Raw genomic sequence first — 17970 nt, 5'->3', positions numbered from 1 at the left:
TCTAGTGTATAAAATCAGTGTACTAGTGTACAAAATCATGAGAGGAATAGATCGGGTAGATGCACAGTCTCTTGGCTGCAGTAGGTGAATCAAGGACCAGAGGACATAGGTTTAAGGCGAAGGGGAAAAGATTTAATAGGAATCTGAGGGGTAACGTTTTCACACAATGGTTTGGTGGGTGTATGGAACAAGCTGCCAGAGGAGGTAGTTGAGGCTGGGACTATCCCAAAGTTTAAGAAACAGTTAGTCAAGTCAAAGTCAACTTTATTGTCAATTTCCAGTTAGATTACACAGACAGAAAATCGAAATACCGTTTCCCACAATCCCGAGGAATAAAGTGCATTAAATTAAGTTAAAATTAAAAAGGCACAGCAAACAACAATCAATATAAAATATAGTCACTTCAATGAAAAAAAGATGAAGATGAATATATTACAATAAAAAAAAAATGAACAGTAGTGCAAAGCCTGTCCATAGCAGCGTTAAAAAAATAAAAATAAAAAAATAAATTAAAAAAAATAAATAAAATTAAAAAAAGGCAGGTACATTGGTAGGACAGGTATGGAGGGATATGGACCAAGGGCAGGTGGGATTAGTATAGCTGGGACATGTTGGCTGGTGTGGGAAAGCTGGGCAGAAGGACCTGTTTCCACGCTGTATCACTCCATGACTCCACGACTATGAGTTATCTCAATGGTCCTGTTGAATTGCATTCTATTTATTTTTGTGGAAAATATGAATGATACATTCAGACAATTCGGGCAAGTGTTTCTGTGCCCTGGGCATCTGGACAAGCTGAGTAAGTGGGTGAGGTTGTGGAAAATGGAATATAATGTGGAAAGAGACGTGAGGTCATCTACTTACGGAAAAGCAGGTTATTTTTGAGACTTGGGTAGTGTTAATTCTCAAAGCAAACTAGAGTGCTTGTACTCAAGTCACTGAAGGCCATCATGTAGCTTTCAAGCTGGAAAAGGTGCAGAGAAGGTTTACGATGATGTTGCCATGACTCGCGGCCCTGAACTATAGGGAGAGGTTAGGCAGTCTAGGACTCTATTCTTTCGAGTGCAGGAAGATGAGGGGGTGATCTGATAGAGGTGTACAAAATCATGAGAGAATTAGATTGGGCTGTTGCACTGTCTCTTGCCCAGAGTAGGGAAATTGAGTACCAGTGGTCATATGTTTGAGGTGAGGCTGGAAAGATTTAATAGGAATCTAATGGGTAACATTTTTACACAAAGGGTGGTGGGTGTATGGAACAATCTGCAGGAGGAGGTAGTTGAGGCAGCTACTATCACAACATTTAAGAATCATTTAGACAGGTACATGGGCCATTTTGAGGGAAACGGGCCAAACGCAGACAGGTGGGACTAGTGTAGATGGGATGTGTTTGTCAGTGTGGGCAAGTTGAGCCAAAGGGCCTTTTTCCACCCTCTATAACTCTATGTAGATCCACCAAGCAATGGGGAGTGTCAGTGTTATGTAGGTTTTTATTATGAGAGAGTTTGATTTCAGGAGTAAGGAAGTCTTATTGCAAGCCTTTAAATCCTTGTTGAGACCAGCTGGAGAATTGTGTATATTTAGTGTGGATTAATAGATCAGGCCATTTAAGGATAGGTCGAACTGGGTTTAGGCCTGTTTAGGTTGGGCGGCACAGTGGCGTATTGGTAGAGTTTCTGTCTTACAGCACCAGAGACCTTATGCATCGGTGAGATCAAACATAGACTGGGCGATCGTTTCGCTGACCACCTTTGCTCAATCTGCCTGAACTTAGCTGATCTCCTGGTTGCTAAACACTTTAATTCTCCTTCCCATTCCCACACTGACCTTTCTGTCCTAGGCCTCCTCCATTGTCAGAGTGAGGCTAAACACAAATTGGAGAAACATCATCTCATATTTTGGTTAGACAGCTCACAGCCCAGTGAATATTGATTTCTCTAACTTCAAGTAACCCCTCATCTTCAAGTAATTCCCTCTCTCTCCATCCTTCCCCCACCCAAGTTGCACCAGTTTCTCCTTTTCACCCAACCAACAGCTAACAATGGCCTGTTTCCTTTATCGTCGTTACTTTTCTGCATATCTTTCATTCATTGTTCTATATCACTCTACATCATCGTCTATATCTCTTGTTTCCCTATCCCATGACTTTCAGTCCAAAGAAGGGTCTCGACCTGAAACGTCACCCATTCCTTCTCTCCAGTGATGCTGCCTGTCCCACTTTGTGTCTAAGTATTAATGTGGTGTTTCTCTCTGATAGTTGGGGTAGGAACATTTACAATGGGGGAACAGAAAAACAGGCAGAGCAATTATACAAATACTTTGGCCACCAGTATCTGTCCAGAAATGGCAGGCAACCCTGAATCTTATGAAGATGAGGACCTGAAAGAAATTAGTATCAGTAAGAACATAACACTAAGGCACTGTAAAATAATTAATTCCCGGTGGAATAATTTGTATCCATGAGAATTGAGGAGGCAGCCATGGAAATAATGGAGGCATTGTTATAGTTTTGCAGAATTTTAAAAAATGTGGGTTAGTTGCTGCATTTTGGTGGGCTTGCAAATCAAATCCCAGTACTTAAAAGAGCGAGAGAGAGAGAGAGAGAGAGAGAGAGAGAGAGAGAGAGAGAGAGAGAGAGAGAGAGAGAGCGAGAGAGAGAAAGCAGGGTGGTGCTGTGGTAGAATTGCTGCCACACAAAGCCAGAGACCTGGGTTTGATCCTGACTAGAGATGCTGATGGTAGAGGTTGGAGTTTGTACATTCTCCCTGTAACCGTGTGGTAGAACTAGTGTACGGGTGATCGATGGCTGGTGTGGACTCGATTGGCCGAAGGATCTGTTTCCACACTGTATCTGTACTCTAAAGAAATGGCAGATCCGTGAGTCTGACATCAGTAGTGGGGACAATATTAGAAACCATTATAAGGGATGAGAAAGCAGGACACTAAAAATATCAATGGGATTTAGCCAAAGTCAGCCTAGATTTCTGGAAGGAGAATCATATTTAATAAAGCTACTTTTTTGGAGTTTTTTGAAGATATAATTGGTAAAATAGATAAGGCTTTCAGTCCCATTTTGAAGGTTAGTGGGTAAACTTAAAGTGTGTGGTATTGGGGTAATAAATAGGTAATAGACTTTAGAGATATAGCGTGGAACTGGGCTCTTTGGCCCACCGAGTCTGTGTCGACCAGTGATCACCCCGTACACTAACTTTATCCTACACACTAGGGACAATTTACAATTTTACCAAAGCCAATTAGTCTACAAATCTGCCTCTCTTTGGAATGTGGGGGGAAAACGGAACCCCCGGAGAAAACCCAAGCCATCACAGGGAGAACATAGAAACACAGGGAGAGCATATAGAAACTCCACACAGACACGGTTTGAAAATTGGTTGACAGACAAGAAACAGAGTAGGAATAAACAAGTTAGTTTTTCCCGTGCGACGAGAGACTAGCGGGGTACTTGAGTGTCACAGGAACCAGTACTTGGACTGTGGTTATTCATAGTGTGTGTTAATGATTTGGATGAGGAAACCATGAGAACCAGAAGATGCACAGCTGGGGGTCAGTGAAATTGTTTTAAATTACAGCCATAGTACAGTCATGGCATGAGATGAACATGTTTTTCCAGGGGCAGTTTTGAAGCCAGATGTATCATCGAGATCTGAAAGAGTAGTTATCAGAGATATATTGGAAGATGGATATAATAACCCTGTGATCTGCTTGTGTATTCCTTGTGGTAAACAGTGTTAAATATATTTTTTCCCAGCTCCTTCCTGGGTGTCCTCATCTAAGTGATTCAGAGATTCCATCTACTATACACGGAGTGAGTCAGATGGTAGTCATCAGTCAATGTGCTAACCCTCCAGATATCCTTTCTTTGTGGTATTGAGCCAAAACCAATGTGGCAGTGAATTCATGTTGAGGTTAATGAGTGCATAGCAAGGGGAGGGAGTGAATCTGGGGCCCATAAATAGAAATGGTGTTGCAAAACAAAATTACAACATCTCCATTAACTACAAATCATTAAAGCTAGGCCTGAAGTTCTTTAGATATTGCCCTCTGTTAACTTGGATATCATTGTTTTGAGCACTTTCACCAGTAGATAACAACGGTTTAAGTACAAATAAGACCCATAAGACATGGGAGCAGAATTAGACCATTCGGCCCATCAAGTCTACTCCACCATTCATTCATGACTGGTCCATCTTCCCCTGCCTTCTCCCCATAACCCCTGACACCCGTGCTAATCAAGAACCTCACAATTTTCTTTGTAAAAATAACCAATGACTTGGCCTCCACAGCCATCCGTGACAATGAATTCCACTGATTCATCACATTTTGATGAGAAATTCCTTCTCATCTCCTTTCTAAAGGTATGTCCTTTAATTCTGAGGTTGTGCCCTCTGGTTCTTGAATGAGTGGTTTCTGAGGATGTTCGAGAGGCCATTTAAGACTCACCCGCTTACTGTAATTTAGAAGTCATCTATAGACCAGGCTTAGGTATGGGCTTTATGGACATTAGTAATGTCCGAAAGAACAGTACTGGATCAAATAGGTATTTACTGGTTTTATGATCATCGTTGTTGTTCCAGCTTTTTTTAAATTTAAAAACGAATTCCAAATTTCCTAGCTTTAAATGTCCTAACCACGGTGGAAGTATTTGAATGCCTTGAATCTTTAGTTCAGGTCTTCAGCTACTCCACCAGTGACATTGCAGATAAAGGCACTGTAAAAACACTTTCAACCTAAGAACTGAAACGTTTCATGGGACTGACTTTCCGATAGTTTCTCAAGAAATTTAAAATAAAATATATTAATGTAATGAAGATAGACACAAAATGCTGGAGTAACTCAGCGGGGCAGGCAGCATCAATGGGGATGGAGATCAAGGAAAATGTAGAATAGATCATTGTTAGCTAGGAGAAGGTAACAACACAGCAAAGAGAGATAAAATGCAATTAGGACAGTCAGAGCTGGGAAGGGGGAGGGATGGGGAGATAGGGAAGGCAAGGGTTACTTGAAGTTAGAGAACTCGATATTCATACCGCTGGGATGTAAGCTGCCCAAGTGAAATATGAGGTGCTGTTCCTCCAATTTGGGCTGGGCCTCACTTTGATAAGGCCCAGGACAGAAAGGTCAGTGTGGGAATGGGAGGGGGAGTTAAATTGTTTAGCAACTGGGAGATCAGGAAGATTTAGGTGGACCGAGTAGAGGTGTTAAGCGAAACGATGATATATAGGAGTAATTAATGTAATGAACTTGGGTTTTGCTGGCAAGGCAAGTATTTTCTACCCATCCCTAATTGCCCCAGAGAATGTGGGCGAACCACTTTGATGACCTCTTGTGAAGATCAGTACTGTTCAGTAAGGGTTTATGGAACCTGTGCCCATTGCTGGGCATTAAGTACCATGCTACTCGTGACAGAAATATGACACAGTGCTGAAGTAACTCGACAGGACGGGCAGTATCTCTGAAGAACACGGGAAGGTGATGTTTTGAGTCAGAATCCTTCTATAAGTGACTTTTTGGGTCGGGACCCTTCAAACTGAAAAGCGTCCCAACCTGAAATGTCACCTACCCATGTTCTCCAGACATGCTGCCTGACCCCCTGAGTTACTCGAGCACTTTGTGTCTTTTTTTGTACACCGGCATCTGCAGTTCCTTGTTTCTCCAGTGGCAGAAACATTTTTGGACGAGCGTGAAAGAAAAATTGATGAAGGTTAAAATATTCTATTTGCAGATTCCCTCACTTTTGCTTAGAACATCACTAAATCATTCCCTGGGATGTAACTGTAGTACTTTATTTATATTTAACAGTTTAAATTTTTTATTAATTTGTGTGCTAAATGCAAGTCAGATTAGGTTTTAAATATTTCAAAGTTCATAGTATTTTTCAACATGGTGGCGCAGCGGTAGAGTTGCTGCCTTACACCCACCAAAGATCCGGGTTCGATCCTATCTAAGGGTGCTGCCTGTATGGAGTTTGCATGTTCCCCCTGTGATCTGCTTAGGTTTTCGCTGGGTGTTCTGGTTCCCTCCCATACTCCACAGACATACAGGTTTGTTGGCTAATTGGCTTGGTAACATTGTAAATTGTCCCCAGTGTGTGTAGGATAGTGTAAGTGTGCAGGAATCGCTGGTCGGCATGGATTTGGTGGGCTGAAAGGCCGGTTTCCGCGACTGTTTCTCTAAACTAAACTGATGTTCTCTGTTGATAAGAATGTAAGTGTTTTTTTATAGTCATTATACTAACTGGCTATATTTTATTCAGACCCAGAAACGACAGAGGGCCAGATTCATAAAGAGCCATCTACTGATGTGCAAAGCCTGAAAATCCAGCAGTTGGAATATGAAGTACAACGTCTTAATCAGGTTCTGGAAAAAATGCAGGCTTCGGTAACAGGCCTGGGGGACACACTGAGGCACACTGTCCAGGAAGATACCAGCAAAACACTTGCAACCTTGTTGGACAATCTGAGGCTCTCTGGCAGTGCTGTTGGCTTCGAGACGATCCATGAGAATGGAGACGCGGTTTATCAGTCGGGAATGGGTGAGGTGATGTCCAGGTTAACAGAAGTCAAGGACACGTTGAAGAATAAGAGCGATATGTTGGATGAACTTCACGGAATGGTGAGCGGGCACGATGGACAACTGAAGCAGCTGATGGAAGTAGCCCAAGGACCCATTGCTACTCATTCTCCGTTTGCCAATGGCGACTTTTACCAGTCTTACATTGACGGCAAATTTAAAACCCTGAGGGAAGAGATGCTGCTCGGCATGGACGTGAAGTTTGCGGACCTGAAGAACTCCTGTGAGTACAAGCTAATGTCTCTCAAGCATCAGTGCGAGGAAAATGAATTGCAGTACGAGAACATGGAAAGACGACTTGATGAGAAAGAGGATGGACTGAGAAAGGAGATCAATAACATCAGAAAAGTTCTGCAGGAATTGCCAGGTCACTACAACTGCTGTGCTTCCTTAAAACGCCGATTGAATAACATGGACATAAGGGTCTACAGAATAGCAGATGCAAACCAGGCATTGAACGCTAGACTGGACAATGAACTGGAGCGTTTTACGACCCTTAATCTGGAAAACATTTTTAGTGAGAGACTGGAAGAAATTGAGTCTCGAATAAATGTAACAGAGAGGAACGCTGAGGAGCACTGCTTTTACATTGAGTACAGTCTGAGAGGACATATCGACACTGAAGTTGATGGTGTTAAGGGACTGCTGAAGAAAGAGCTCCAGTTGTTACGGACCAAACACGACAATGATTTGGCGCTGATTGGCAACACGACTCTCGTTGCTGCGATAGACAGCGAGCTAGAATTGGTACTCCAGAAAGATTTGTACTCCAGGAATGATCAGATCAATAATATCATGGAGCTTATTGAGAACAGGCTTCAAGAGTTGGAAAATGTATGCCAGAGGGGCTGCACATCTGATACTAGGGAGATGAGAGACATCAGGAAGGATTTAGAAACCTGCAAGAACAACGATAAAAAGTTGTTCCTAAAAACTGAGCAAAACTTGCATTATTTTACGTCTCTGAACAGCACAGTTCATGAAGGTTTCAGGGAGGTTCAAGATAATACAGACTTGGAAATGACGCACAGAGAAATCAACAAATTGAAATTTATCTTGAACACCATTGAGGATACCGTACAAACTCAGTGGGAAGGTCTGAACAAGAGCTCGGAGGCACTCTTAACCGTCGAGTCCTCTTTAACGAAGAGGCAACAGGAGTTCCTGGATAAGATTTACAAGCTGCAAGAAAATGACAGGAACTTGGAGACCCAGCTGCAGAGGAATGAGAGCCAGTTAAACAGAATGAAGGAACAACTGGAGCGGCTCACAGGTCAGATGGCAAAAGACATTAACGAGTGTAAGCACGGTACCCAGGGCATCCAGAAGGAAGTCTCGCATATTGACAGCAAGATCGCACACATTGAAAACGTTTGCAGTAAGCTGGATAATATTTCTGGCAGCCTCCAGCGAATTAAAGATGGACTGAACAAACATGTCAGCAGTCTTTGGAACTGTATCCATCAGATAAACGAAACCGTGAAATGGCACACCACGGATATAGTCACGCTGAAGAAACCGACTCGCCGACTCCGAATTCAAAGGCCCAAAATGACACACAAAGTTAATGGTTTCCGTCCACTTCACCCCATACCAGGTAAGGTTCATTAACTTTGACATATTTAGATTCTTCCTTGGTTGCTTGGAATTCAGACTCTTGTGTCTCCTGTTGAAGAACATGTTATGTTTTGACACGCGTAGAAAGGAACTGCAGGTGTTGGTCTATACCGAAGATAGACACAAAGTGCTGGAGTAACTCCGCGGGACGGGCAGCATCTCCGGAGAAAGGGGAAGGGTGACATTTCGGGGTCTGAAGAAGGAACCTGACCCGAAATGTCACCCTTCCTCTTTCTCCAGAGATGCTGCCTGACCTGCTGAGTTTTTCCAGCACTTTGTGTCTATGTTTTGACTTGTATAATGTGCACATGAAATGCACATCTTATAAGTATCCAACGGGTGGCACGTTGGCACAGCGGTAGAGTTGTTGCCTTACCGTGCCAGAGACACGGGTTCGATTCTGACTACGGGTGCTGTCTGTATGGAGTCTGTATATTTTCCCTGTGACCGCGTGGGTTTTCTCCGGGTGCTCCGGTTTCCCCTCACACTCCAAAGATGTGCAGGTTTGTAGGTTAATTGGCTTCGGTAAAATTATAAATTGTCCCTAGTGTCTATTATAAATTATAAATTATAAAATTATAAATTGTCCCTAACTCCAACAGCCTGACCGCGGGAGAAGACGGCAGGGGAAGAGAAAAAGACATTCTGGCCTTCCATTACAGTGAGGAGGTGACTGGAGGAGACTCATTGTGATGGATGTTTCTTTTGTTTGGTGTTGGTTTATGATTGTGTGTGTTATTGCATATTTTTATTGCTTATTTTTATTGGTCATTGTTGAACTGCGGGTAATTTTTCATTTCACTGCACATTTATGTGTATGTGACAAATAAATTGACTATTGACTATTGATATAGTGTGTAGGATAGTGTTAATGTGCGGGATTGCTGGTTGATGTGGACTCGGTGGGCCGAAGGGCTGTTTTCACACTGTATCTCTAAACTAAAGTATCCAATCAGTAAAATATTGTCAGTCCATCTGACATTTTGATATTAAAGTAGTTTTGGATTCAAGAGAGAGTTGGATATAGCTCTTCGGGCTAATGGAATCAAGGGATATGGGGAGAAAGCAGGAATGGGATACTGATTCTGGATGATCAGCCATGATCATATTGAATGGCGGTGCTGGCTCTAAGGGCCGAATGGCTTGCTCCTGCACCTATTTTTTAATGTTTCTATGAAACATTTAACCTCGGGCAATATACTATAATGTTGCATGATATCCTTAATTTATGCTAGTTCCCAACATAACCACCTCTGGTGACAGATGTAGAAATGCCCGTGCATCATGCTGGGTTTAATTAACTCAACATGTTCTCTTCAGGCACAGCCTGACTTGGGAAGACCAAAATCTATGCTTATTGTGCCGAAAGTCTTTTATATTTAAAGCGAAAGAGTTTCACATATTATATCACTTTTCTGAAACCCTAGCTCAGACAATAGTTTTCATTCTATATTCATTTATAAATAGTTGACACCACTCTAACGGCAGCTGTGTTTCGCAGTGTTGTCAATGGAACAACTAGATTCACGCCAATTCTTAATTTTGTCATGAAACCAATTCAGTGTCTGAGCCAAATCCAGAATAGGAGTCAGTGGCAGATTTAAATGTTTCCAAAGGGGAAGATTCGGCATATCCTTGTCTGAAATTTCACTCATCCAATTCCAACCCGAAGTTAAAACAGGACTATTGATATTTGATGGCCATTCAATGCCTCTTGTTTTGTTTCATTTTGGCACTTGTTTTTTACAAATATTATTTCCTTGTCACCTATTCCTAATTCTATAATTATCCAGTTTTGATTTCCTGTTATTTTGGAGTTCTGATGTACATTTTGGCTGGCTCTCCCAGTGTCAAAGTCATTCGTCTCCGATGCCTGTTTTCTTATTTTCTACGATTGGGATATTTGCATGTTTACTTAAAGAACAGAATCCTGCCCTGTCTTTGGAAGCCAGCCAAGAGGAAATGGAGAATAATATGTTTCTGGTCTGAAAGCTCTGTAACTGATGGTGTTCCTGTACCCTGGCCAAGGTGGAAATGGACAATCTTCCAAGATAGGATCCAGGCACCATGCACTTCCCCTTTCAGATACTCCTTATCTGTAACATTATCCCCTACAGACCAGTCTTAGCCTTAGAACTGGTGAAACTCCTAGTACAAACATGCCTGTTCAATGTCAGAGTTGGGTGCTCTAATAATTTTCTTGTTAGCCACCCAGAATCACTGATGCCAGAATGTACTTGCTGTAAATTCCATAAATATTCTTACCCATGCACTTTGTTTGCCAGACCTCCAAAGCTTTCAAATTTAACTTTATTTTTCTTAATGATTCCCCTTCGTGACCTCATTGCTTCCAATGACTATAACCTTTTCAAGCCTGGTAGCTGCCTGGAGGCTAAATTTGATGGATAGATCTTTCCTCTTACGGGAGAATCCATCTTCCCCCTCATTCATCAGTCTGGATTTGGCGATCACTTGAAGCACTCTAACCTCTCCCCTTTAAAACCTATTTTACATCTGATATCCATGATCAACCTTTTATAATTGGGCCATGTCTACGAAACACCTTTTCTGAAAGGTTTTTGAAGGTTCCATGTGGTGAATGTGCATTTGATTGCACTGAAGCATCAGGTCCTGCAGGACCTTGACAGGATGGATGTGGAGAGATCTTTCCTCTTGCAAGATAACCCAGAGCTTGGGGGTCACTGTTTAAAAAAAGTTAATGGATTGACCATTTACAATAGAGTTGGCATGTAATTCGCTCTGAGAGTTGCACACCTTTCTCAAAAGGCAGTGGAAGCAAAAGGCGGCACAGTGGCGCAGCGGTAGAGTTGCTGCCTTGCAGCGGAAAAGACCCGCGTTCGATCCTGGACCATGGGCGACTGTCTGTACGGAGTTTGTACATTCTCCCCGTGACTGCGTGGGTTTTCTCCGGGTGCTCCGGTTTCCTCTCATACACTCTAAAGACGTGCAGGTTTGTGGGATAATTGGCTTCAGTAAAAATTGTAAATTATCCCGAGTGTTTAGGGTAATGTTAGTATTACTGGGTGATTGCTGGTCGTTATGGAGTCGGTGGGCCGAAGGTCCTGTTTCTGTATTGTAATACTAAACTAAACTAAACAAACCTTCAAATATATTCAAGCAAGAGGATGAAAAATTATCATTGATAGATTGCAGTGGGGAGTTTTTTGTTTTGGTTAGATCTGCCTTGATCTTTGTACATGCAGAACAGACTTGAGGCTGAGTACCCTGCTTCCAGTCATAATTCATATGATGCATAGTTGAATAATGTGGCAGAATCTTAGCTGCTTCCTCAGTTCAAAAACCTTTTTTTTGGCAATTAAGAGTGGCAGTGCTGGCATTCCTCTGTGACGTTATGCTCATTCCAGCTCTAGGGGCTAGCGGAATCAAGGGATATGGGGAGAAGGCAGGCACGGGTTACTGATTGTGGATGATCAGCCATGATCACAATGAATGGCGGTGCTGGCTCGAAGGGCAAATGGCCTCCTCCTGCACCTATTTTCTATGTTTCTATGTTTCTATTATAACAGAGACCCGCGACACCTGGTCATACTGTATATAATGCTGTCTATAGATCCTGGAAAAGTACAGCAATGGAATATGCCCTCGGCCCACAAAGTCTGTACCAAGTATGATGCCATTAGACTAATCTCTGCCTGTACGTAACATATCCCTCCATTCCCTACATATCCATAGGCCTATCCTAACAATTATATCTGCCTCCACCACCACCCCTGGTGGTGAGTTCCTGGCACTACTATCCTCTCTGTGCATAAAACAAATCTTGCCCAGTACATCACCTTTAAACTTTGCTGGTTTCACCTTAAAGCTATGCCCTCTAACCTTTGACATTTCCACTCCGGGTAAAAGGTTCTTCTGTTATTCTACCTATGCCTCTCATAATTTTATATACTTCTATCGGTCCTCTCAACCTCCAGCCGTGAAGCGCAAACAATCCAAGTTTTATATCTCCTTCTCGCTAATACCCCCTAATCCAGGCGTGATTCTGGTAAATCTCTTCTGCACCCACTCCAAATCCTCCACATCCTTCCTGTAAAGGGGTGAATGTACATAAGTCGTATAGAGCTGCATCATGACTTCCTGACTCTTGTACTCAATGCCAAAACCAATCCAGGCAAGCATATCATATACCTGTATGTCTTGCAGATAGTCACAAAATGCTGGAGTAACTCAGCGGGAGATGGAATGGGTGACATTTAGGGTCGAGACCCTTCTTCAGACTGAAGAATATATCATATGTCTTTATTATCTATCTACCTGTGTCACCACTCTCAGGGAGCTATGCGCTTGGACCCCAAGATCCCTCTGTACATTAATGTTTTTAAAAGTCTTGCCATTAACTGTAGACTTTCCCTTTACATTTGACTTTACAAAATGCAACACTTGCTCGGATTGAATTCTAGCTGCTATTTCTCCTCCCATTTAAATAGCTGTTCTACATCCCACTGTATAATCTCCCAGTGCGTAACTCCAGCAATCCTGAGGTTATCTGCAAACTTACTAACCAACCCATCAACATTTATGTCCAAGTCATTTGAACATGTATCACAAACAGCAGAGGTCCCAGCGTGGATCCCTGCAGAACTTTTAAGGCGGCACGGTGGCGCAGCGGTAGAGTTGCTGCCTTACAGCGAATGCAGCGCCGGAGACCTGGGTTCGATCCTGACTATGGGTGCTGTCTGTACGGAGTTTGTACGTTCTCCCCGTGACCTGCGTGGGTTTTCTCCGAGATCTTCGGTTTCCTCCCACACTTCAAAGACGTACAGGTTTGTAGGTTAATTGGCTGGGCAAATGTAAAAATTGTCCCTAGTGGGTATAGGATAGTGTTAATGTGCGGGGATCACTGGGCGGCGTGGACCCGGTGGGCCGAAAGGGCCTATTTCCACGCTGTATCTCTAAACTAAACTAAACTCCACTGGTTACAGACATCCGGCCCGAATAACACTCTTCCACCACAACCTTCTGTCTTCTATGAAGAAGCCAGTTCTGAATCTATTTAACCAAGTCTTTGTGAATGCCATGCATATCAATCTTCTGGAACATCCTACCTTTATCAAATACCCTACTGAAATCCAGGTAGACAACACTCATCGATCACCTTTGACATCTCCTCAAAAAACTCGGATCAAGTTAGTAAGACACGACCTGGAGTGTACAAAGCCATGCTGACTGTCCCTAATTAGCCCATTCATTTCCAAGTGGGAATAAATCCTACCCTGCAGAATCCTCTCCAATAGGGTTCCTACCACTGACATAGGCTCATTGGATAGAGAAGATGCAAAGACCTTTGCCAAGGCTCCACATACACATGTATAATGTATGTGTTTGTCACTTGCATCTTCCAGAGATTTTTTTGTTCAGGTTATGCTGATAATTTTGTATTCTTTGAGTGAAGGTTTTACATCTAAGTCATTTACAGTAGATGTCCCATCACAGATCCCTGCGGATCACTACTGCTTGCAGACATCCAGCCTGAATAACGCCCTTCCACCACACCCTCTATCTATCAGTAAGCCAGTTCCGAATCCATACCACCAAGCCACTGTGAATGTCATGCATCTTAATCTTCTGGATCATTAGGTTCTGTCGAGTGAAAGCATGGCTTACATATGCTTCAAGGTCTGCTTTGTCATATTCAGCTCCTTGAAAACATGTTTTTAATAATTTCACAGCCACAAAGATCTATCGGATCTGTCTGGGTTTTAATTTTGTTTTGAACTTTGTTAACTTTCCATCCAATACACAGTTTCTGCTGGTTTAGATCTGTTCTCTAAGTTGCTTGAAACTTTGTTCAATGATCGATCCTCCCAAGCATCTATCAATTGAACAAGACTTATCTTGCTGAAATTGGATGGATTTCCGACTGTTATTCTTAATTGCCAAGTGGTAACTTTGAAAGTGGTGAAAATGTTTATAAGAACAACTAAGATATGAAATAATAACATAAAATGTTGGGGGGAAAAATCAGCAGATTAGGCAGTATCTGTGTAAAGGGAAGTAGTTGATGTTTTGTGTCAAACACCATCAGAATATCATCGAAACACAGAAAATAGGTGCAGAAGTAGGCCATTCGGTCCTTTGAGACAGCACAGCCATTCAATATGATCATGGCTGATCATCCAAAATCAGTATCCCGTTCCTGCTTTCTCCCCATATCCCTTGATTCCGTTAGCCCTAAGAGCTATATCTAACTTTCTCTTGAAAACATCCAGTGAATTGGCCTCCCCTGCCTTCTGTGGCAGAGAATTCCACAGATTCACAACTCTCTGGGTGAAAATGTTTTTCCTCATCTCAGTCCTAAATGGCCTACCCCTTATTCTTAAACTGTGACCCCTGGTTCTGGACTCCCCCAACATTGGGAACATTTTTCCTGCATCTACCCTGTCCAGCCCCTTAAGAATTTTATATGTTTCTATAAGATCCCCTCTCATCCTTCTAAATTCCAGTGAACACAAGTCCAGCTGACCCATTCTTTGCTCATATGTCAGTCTCACCATCCCGGGAATTAACCTGGTGAACCTGCACTGTGCTCCCTCAATAGCAATAATGTCCTTCCTCAAATTAGGAGACCAAACCTGCACACAATACTCCTGGTGTAGTCTCCCCAGGGCCCTGTACAACTGCAGTAGGACCTCCTTGCTCCTAAATTCAAATCCTCTCGCAATGAAGGCCAACCTGCCATTAGCTTTCTTCACTGCCTGCTGTATCTGCATGCTTACTTTCAGTGACTGATGTACAAGCACACCCAGGTCTCGTTGCACCTCCCCTTTCCCTAATCTGATACCATTCAGATAATAATCTGCCTTCCTGTTCTTGCCACCAAAGTGGATAAACACATTTATCTGCATTACACTGCATCTGCCATGCATCTGCCCACTCACCCAACCTATCCAAGTCACCCTGCAGCCACATAGCATCCTCCTCACAGCTCACACTGCCACCCAGCTTTATGTTATCTGCAAACTTGGAGATGTTACAATTAATTCCCTTGGCCAAATCGTTAACAAAATTGTAAATAACTGGGTCCCAGCACTGAGCCTTGTGGCACCCCACTAGTCACTGCCTGCCATTCTGAAAAGGACCCGTCAATTCCTACTCTTTGCTTCCTGTCTGCCAACTAGTTCTCTATCCATGCCAATACCTTGCCCCCAATACCATGTGCTCTAATTTTGCACATTAATCTCTTGTGTGGGACCTTGTCAAAGGCGTTTTGAAAGTCCAGATACACCACGTCCACTGGCTCTCCCTTATCCATTCTACTTGTTATATCCTCAAAAAATTCCAGAAGTTTAATCAAGCATGATTTCCTCTTCATAAATCCATGTGGACTTTGACCGATCCTGTCACTGCTTTCCAAATGCGCTGCTATAACATCTTTAACAATCAACTTGAGCAACTTCCTCACTACCGATGTCAGGCTAACTGGACTCAAGGAGTCAAGAGCTGTGAGTAAGGAGATACAAATCAGGATCCACATCTTTGAAAACAATTCAATAAGACCAGCTGGAAACAGCATAGTTTGGTGGGTGGAGTGTTGCAGCCATCATCAATGGTTTCCACAGAGGAATGTCCAAGGAACATTTCACTAATTAGCTCTGAGAGAAAAGTGATAATGTGGGATGAGCTTAGATGGGACATCTTGGTTGGCATGGACAATTTGGGCTGAAGGGCCTGTTTCCGTGCTGTATGATACCAATATCCATTGCTGGTTTTGCCTTCAAGAGGGATGAGAAAAATGGTAAATTTTCTTTGAGGAGATTACATTATTGAGGCTGCTAAGGCGTTTTAAAATTATTAATTGCTTGCAAACATTCTGCCACAGTTGGACATGTTAAAAAAAAAACCTGCCCATTGTTTTACTCAACGTCAATTCCTTGCACTTTTCTCAATTATCATTAGTGGAAAGGTATTTTGGTTGTTGCATTCAAGTACTGAAACACGATTGCTTTTTATGTCTAGTCGATCAAGAACATGTCAAGTTACACCTTTATTAGTGGGTGACATCATGATCGCTGTGTCTTTTATCACTATATTTGGATATAGTTGGTCTGCAATATAGTCAGTCAGTAAAATAATCATATTCAACAGTTCATAAGTGATAGGAGCAGAATTAGGCCATTTGGCCCATCAAGTTACTCTGCCATTCAACCATGGCTGATCTATCTCTCCGTCCTAACTCCATTCTCCTGCCTTGTCCCCATAACCCCTGACACCCATACTAATCAAGAATCTATCTATCTTTGCTTTAAAAAAATATCCATTGACTTGGCCTCCATAGCCTTCTGTGTGTCATGGTGTGTCATGACAAGTGAAGTCATGTACAGGAAATTATTATTATTTGCCCTCAGAATTCCAATTAAAACTATTCCTTAAATGGTACATTTACTAACGCATCATCATTAATTTTCTAGGAAGACATTCCCTGAACTTGGATAACTTTTGAGGGTGTAGTTTCTTTTGAAAACAGAATTTATCCTGAGTGCAAGTTCACCTCTTGAAGAGAAAATATGGCAGCCCTTGTAAAATCACCAAACAGTGTGCTTCAGAAGGAGGTACATGAGTCCGAGATGACTTAGTGTTAACCCTTTCAAGTCAAGTTTCTTTTTGAAAGGTTACATTTTGAAATTGCATCTTTGGAAATGTTTTACATTCAATTGAAAATACCGAGCAAAAATACACATGACGAAGCCTTACAATCTGCCCGTGCAAAATCTGGCAGCAAATTGATAGCAGGTGTGGTCATAAAATTAGGCAATCCGGTCATCTTGGGAGTGGTGAGATGTAAAAATTTTAATGGGATGCTGGTGCATTGAACTCATTAATTACATCATTCGAGCATGTGTTGGAATGCATGAAACTTCACCATTTCGTAGACAAGACCGTGGAAATCCTGCTTTCTTACCAGATGGCTCTGGGTCACTGTCTGGAGCCTAGGGAGATTATCTCTTGAATTGTGTGGATTAGATTTTTTTTTTCTGGATCTTGTTAGGCTTTGAGGGGTAAAAGAAAAATCAATGAGATAATGGGTACTTTGAATCGTCAATGTAATTATTTCACCCGTCATACGCACACAGCTTGCCCTGATCATATCCATGAAGGAACAACATATTCCCTGTCACTACAGGACAAGGGGGAAAATACAAGTGAGAATGTTAAACGTCAAAAAACAATTATTAATTTTCACTGAACTATAACAGTATGCTTGAACTCCTCTCGTAGTTCATCTGCTAATAGCTACGGCTGTTTGTGCGATATTTAACATGAATATTGATGGGCATGATTTTCTTGATGTCCCTGTAAATTTAATCAGCTCCAGGCAAGTTACTGCTGATGGCCATCTGATCCTAATTATCTCAGAATCTCCCGTTGTAACTATTAAAGAAGTTTCTTAAAATCAGCTGGTCTCATAACAAGATCTGAGCCAAAGTTGCCTGTTCAACGGGGAAAGGGGTTGTTAACTAAAAACACGAAACACAGAACTCTATTGGTTAGTGTACAAATATACAGCCAAGACATGCCTAATTTGCAACAGCTAAGTGATTTATACTCAATTCATAATATTTCAACCCACGCCAATGCTTGCTTGCTACATAAGAATCATATTAAAACTTTCTTCTGGAAGGTCACGATAGATGGTGGGTACATTTTAAGGGCCTCTTGTTGTAAAATCCTCTTATGCCCAAGGCTCAACATGAAGCATGGGGAAGAAACACAAATAAAAAGTTC

General features: G+C 42.2%; 1 protein-coding gene across 1 annotated transcript in view; it reads left to right on the top strand.

The window, feature by feature from the left end:
• Positions 1–17970, top strand: part of LOC144593079 (EMILIN-2-like) — a 63496-nt gene that overhangs the window by 14929 nt on the left and 30597 nt on the right. Inside the window, exon 4 of the mRNA XM_078398513.1 lies at positions 6272–8185. Coding sequence (XP_078254639.1) covers positions 6272–8185 — 1914 coding nt within the window. The remainder of the gene's footprint in view (positions 1–6271; positions 8186–17970) is intronic.

Source organism: Rhinoraja longicauda, chromosome 4 (genome assembly GCF_053455715.1).
Source record: "Rhinoraja longicauda isolate Sanriku21f chromosome 4, sRhiLon1.1, whole genome shotgun sequence".
NCBI classification, from domain to species: domain Eukaryota; kingdom Metazoa; phylum Chordata; class Chondrichthyes; order Rajiformes; family Arhynchobatidae; genus Rhinoraja; species Rhinoraja longicauda.
This window is presented reverse-complemented; position numbering and strand designations above follow the sequence as displayed.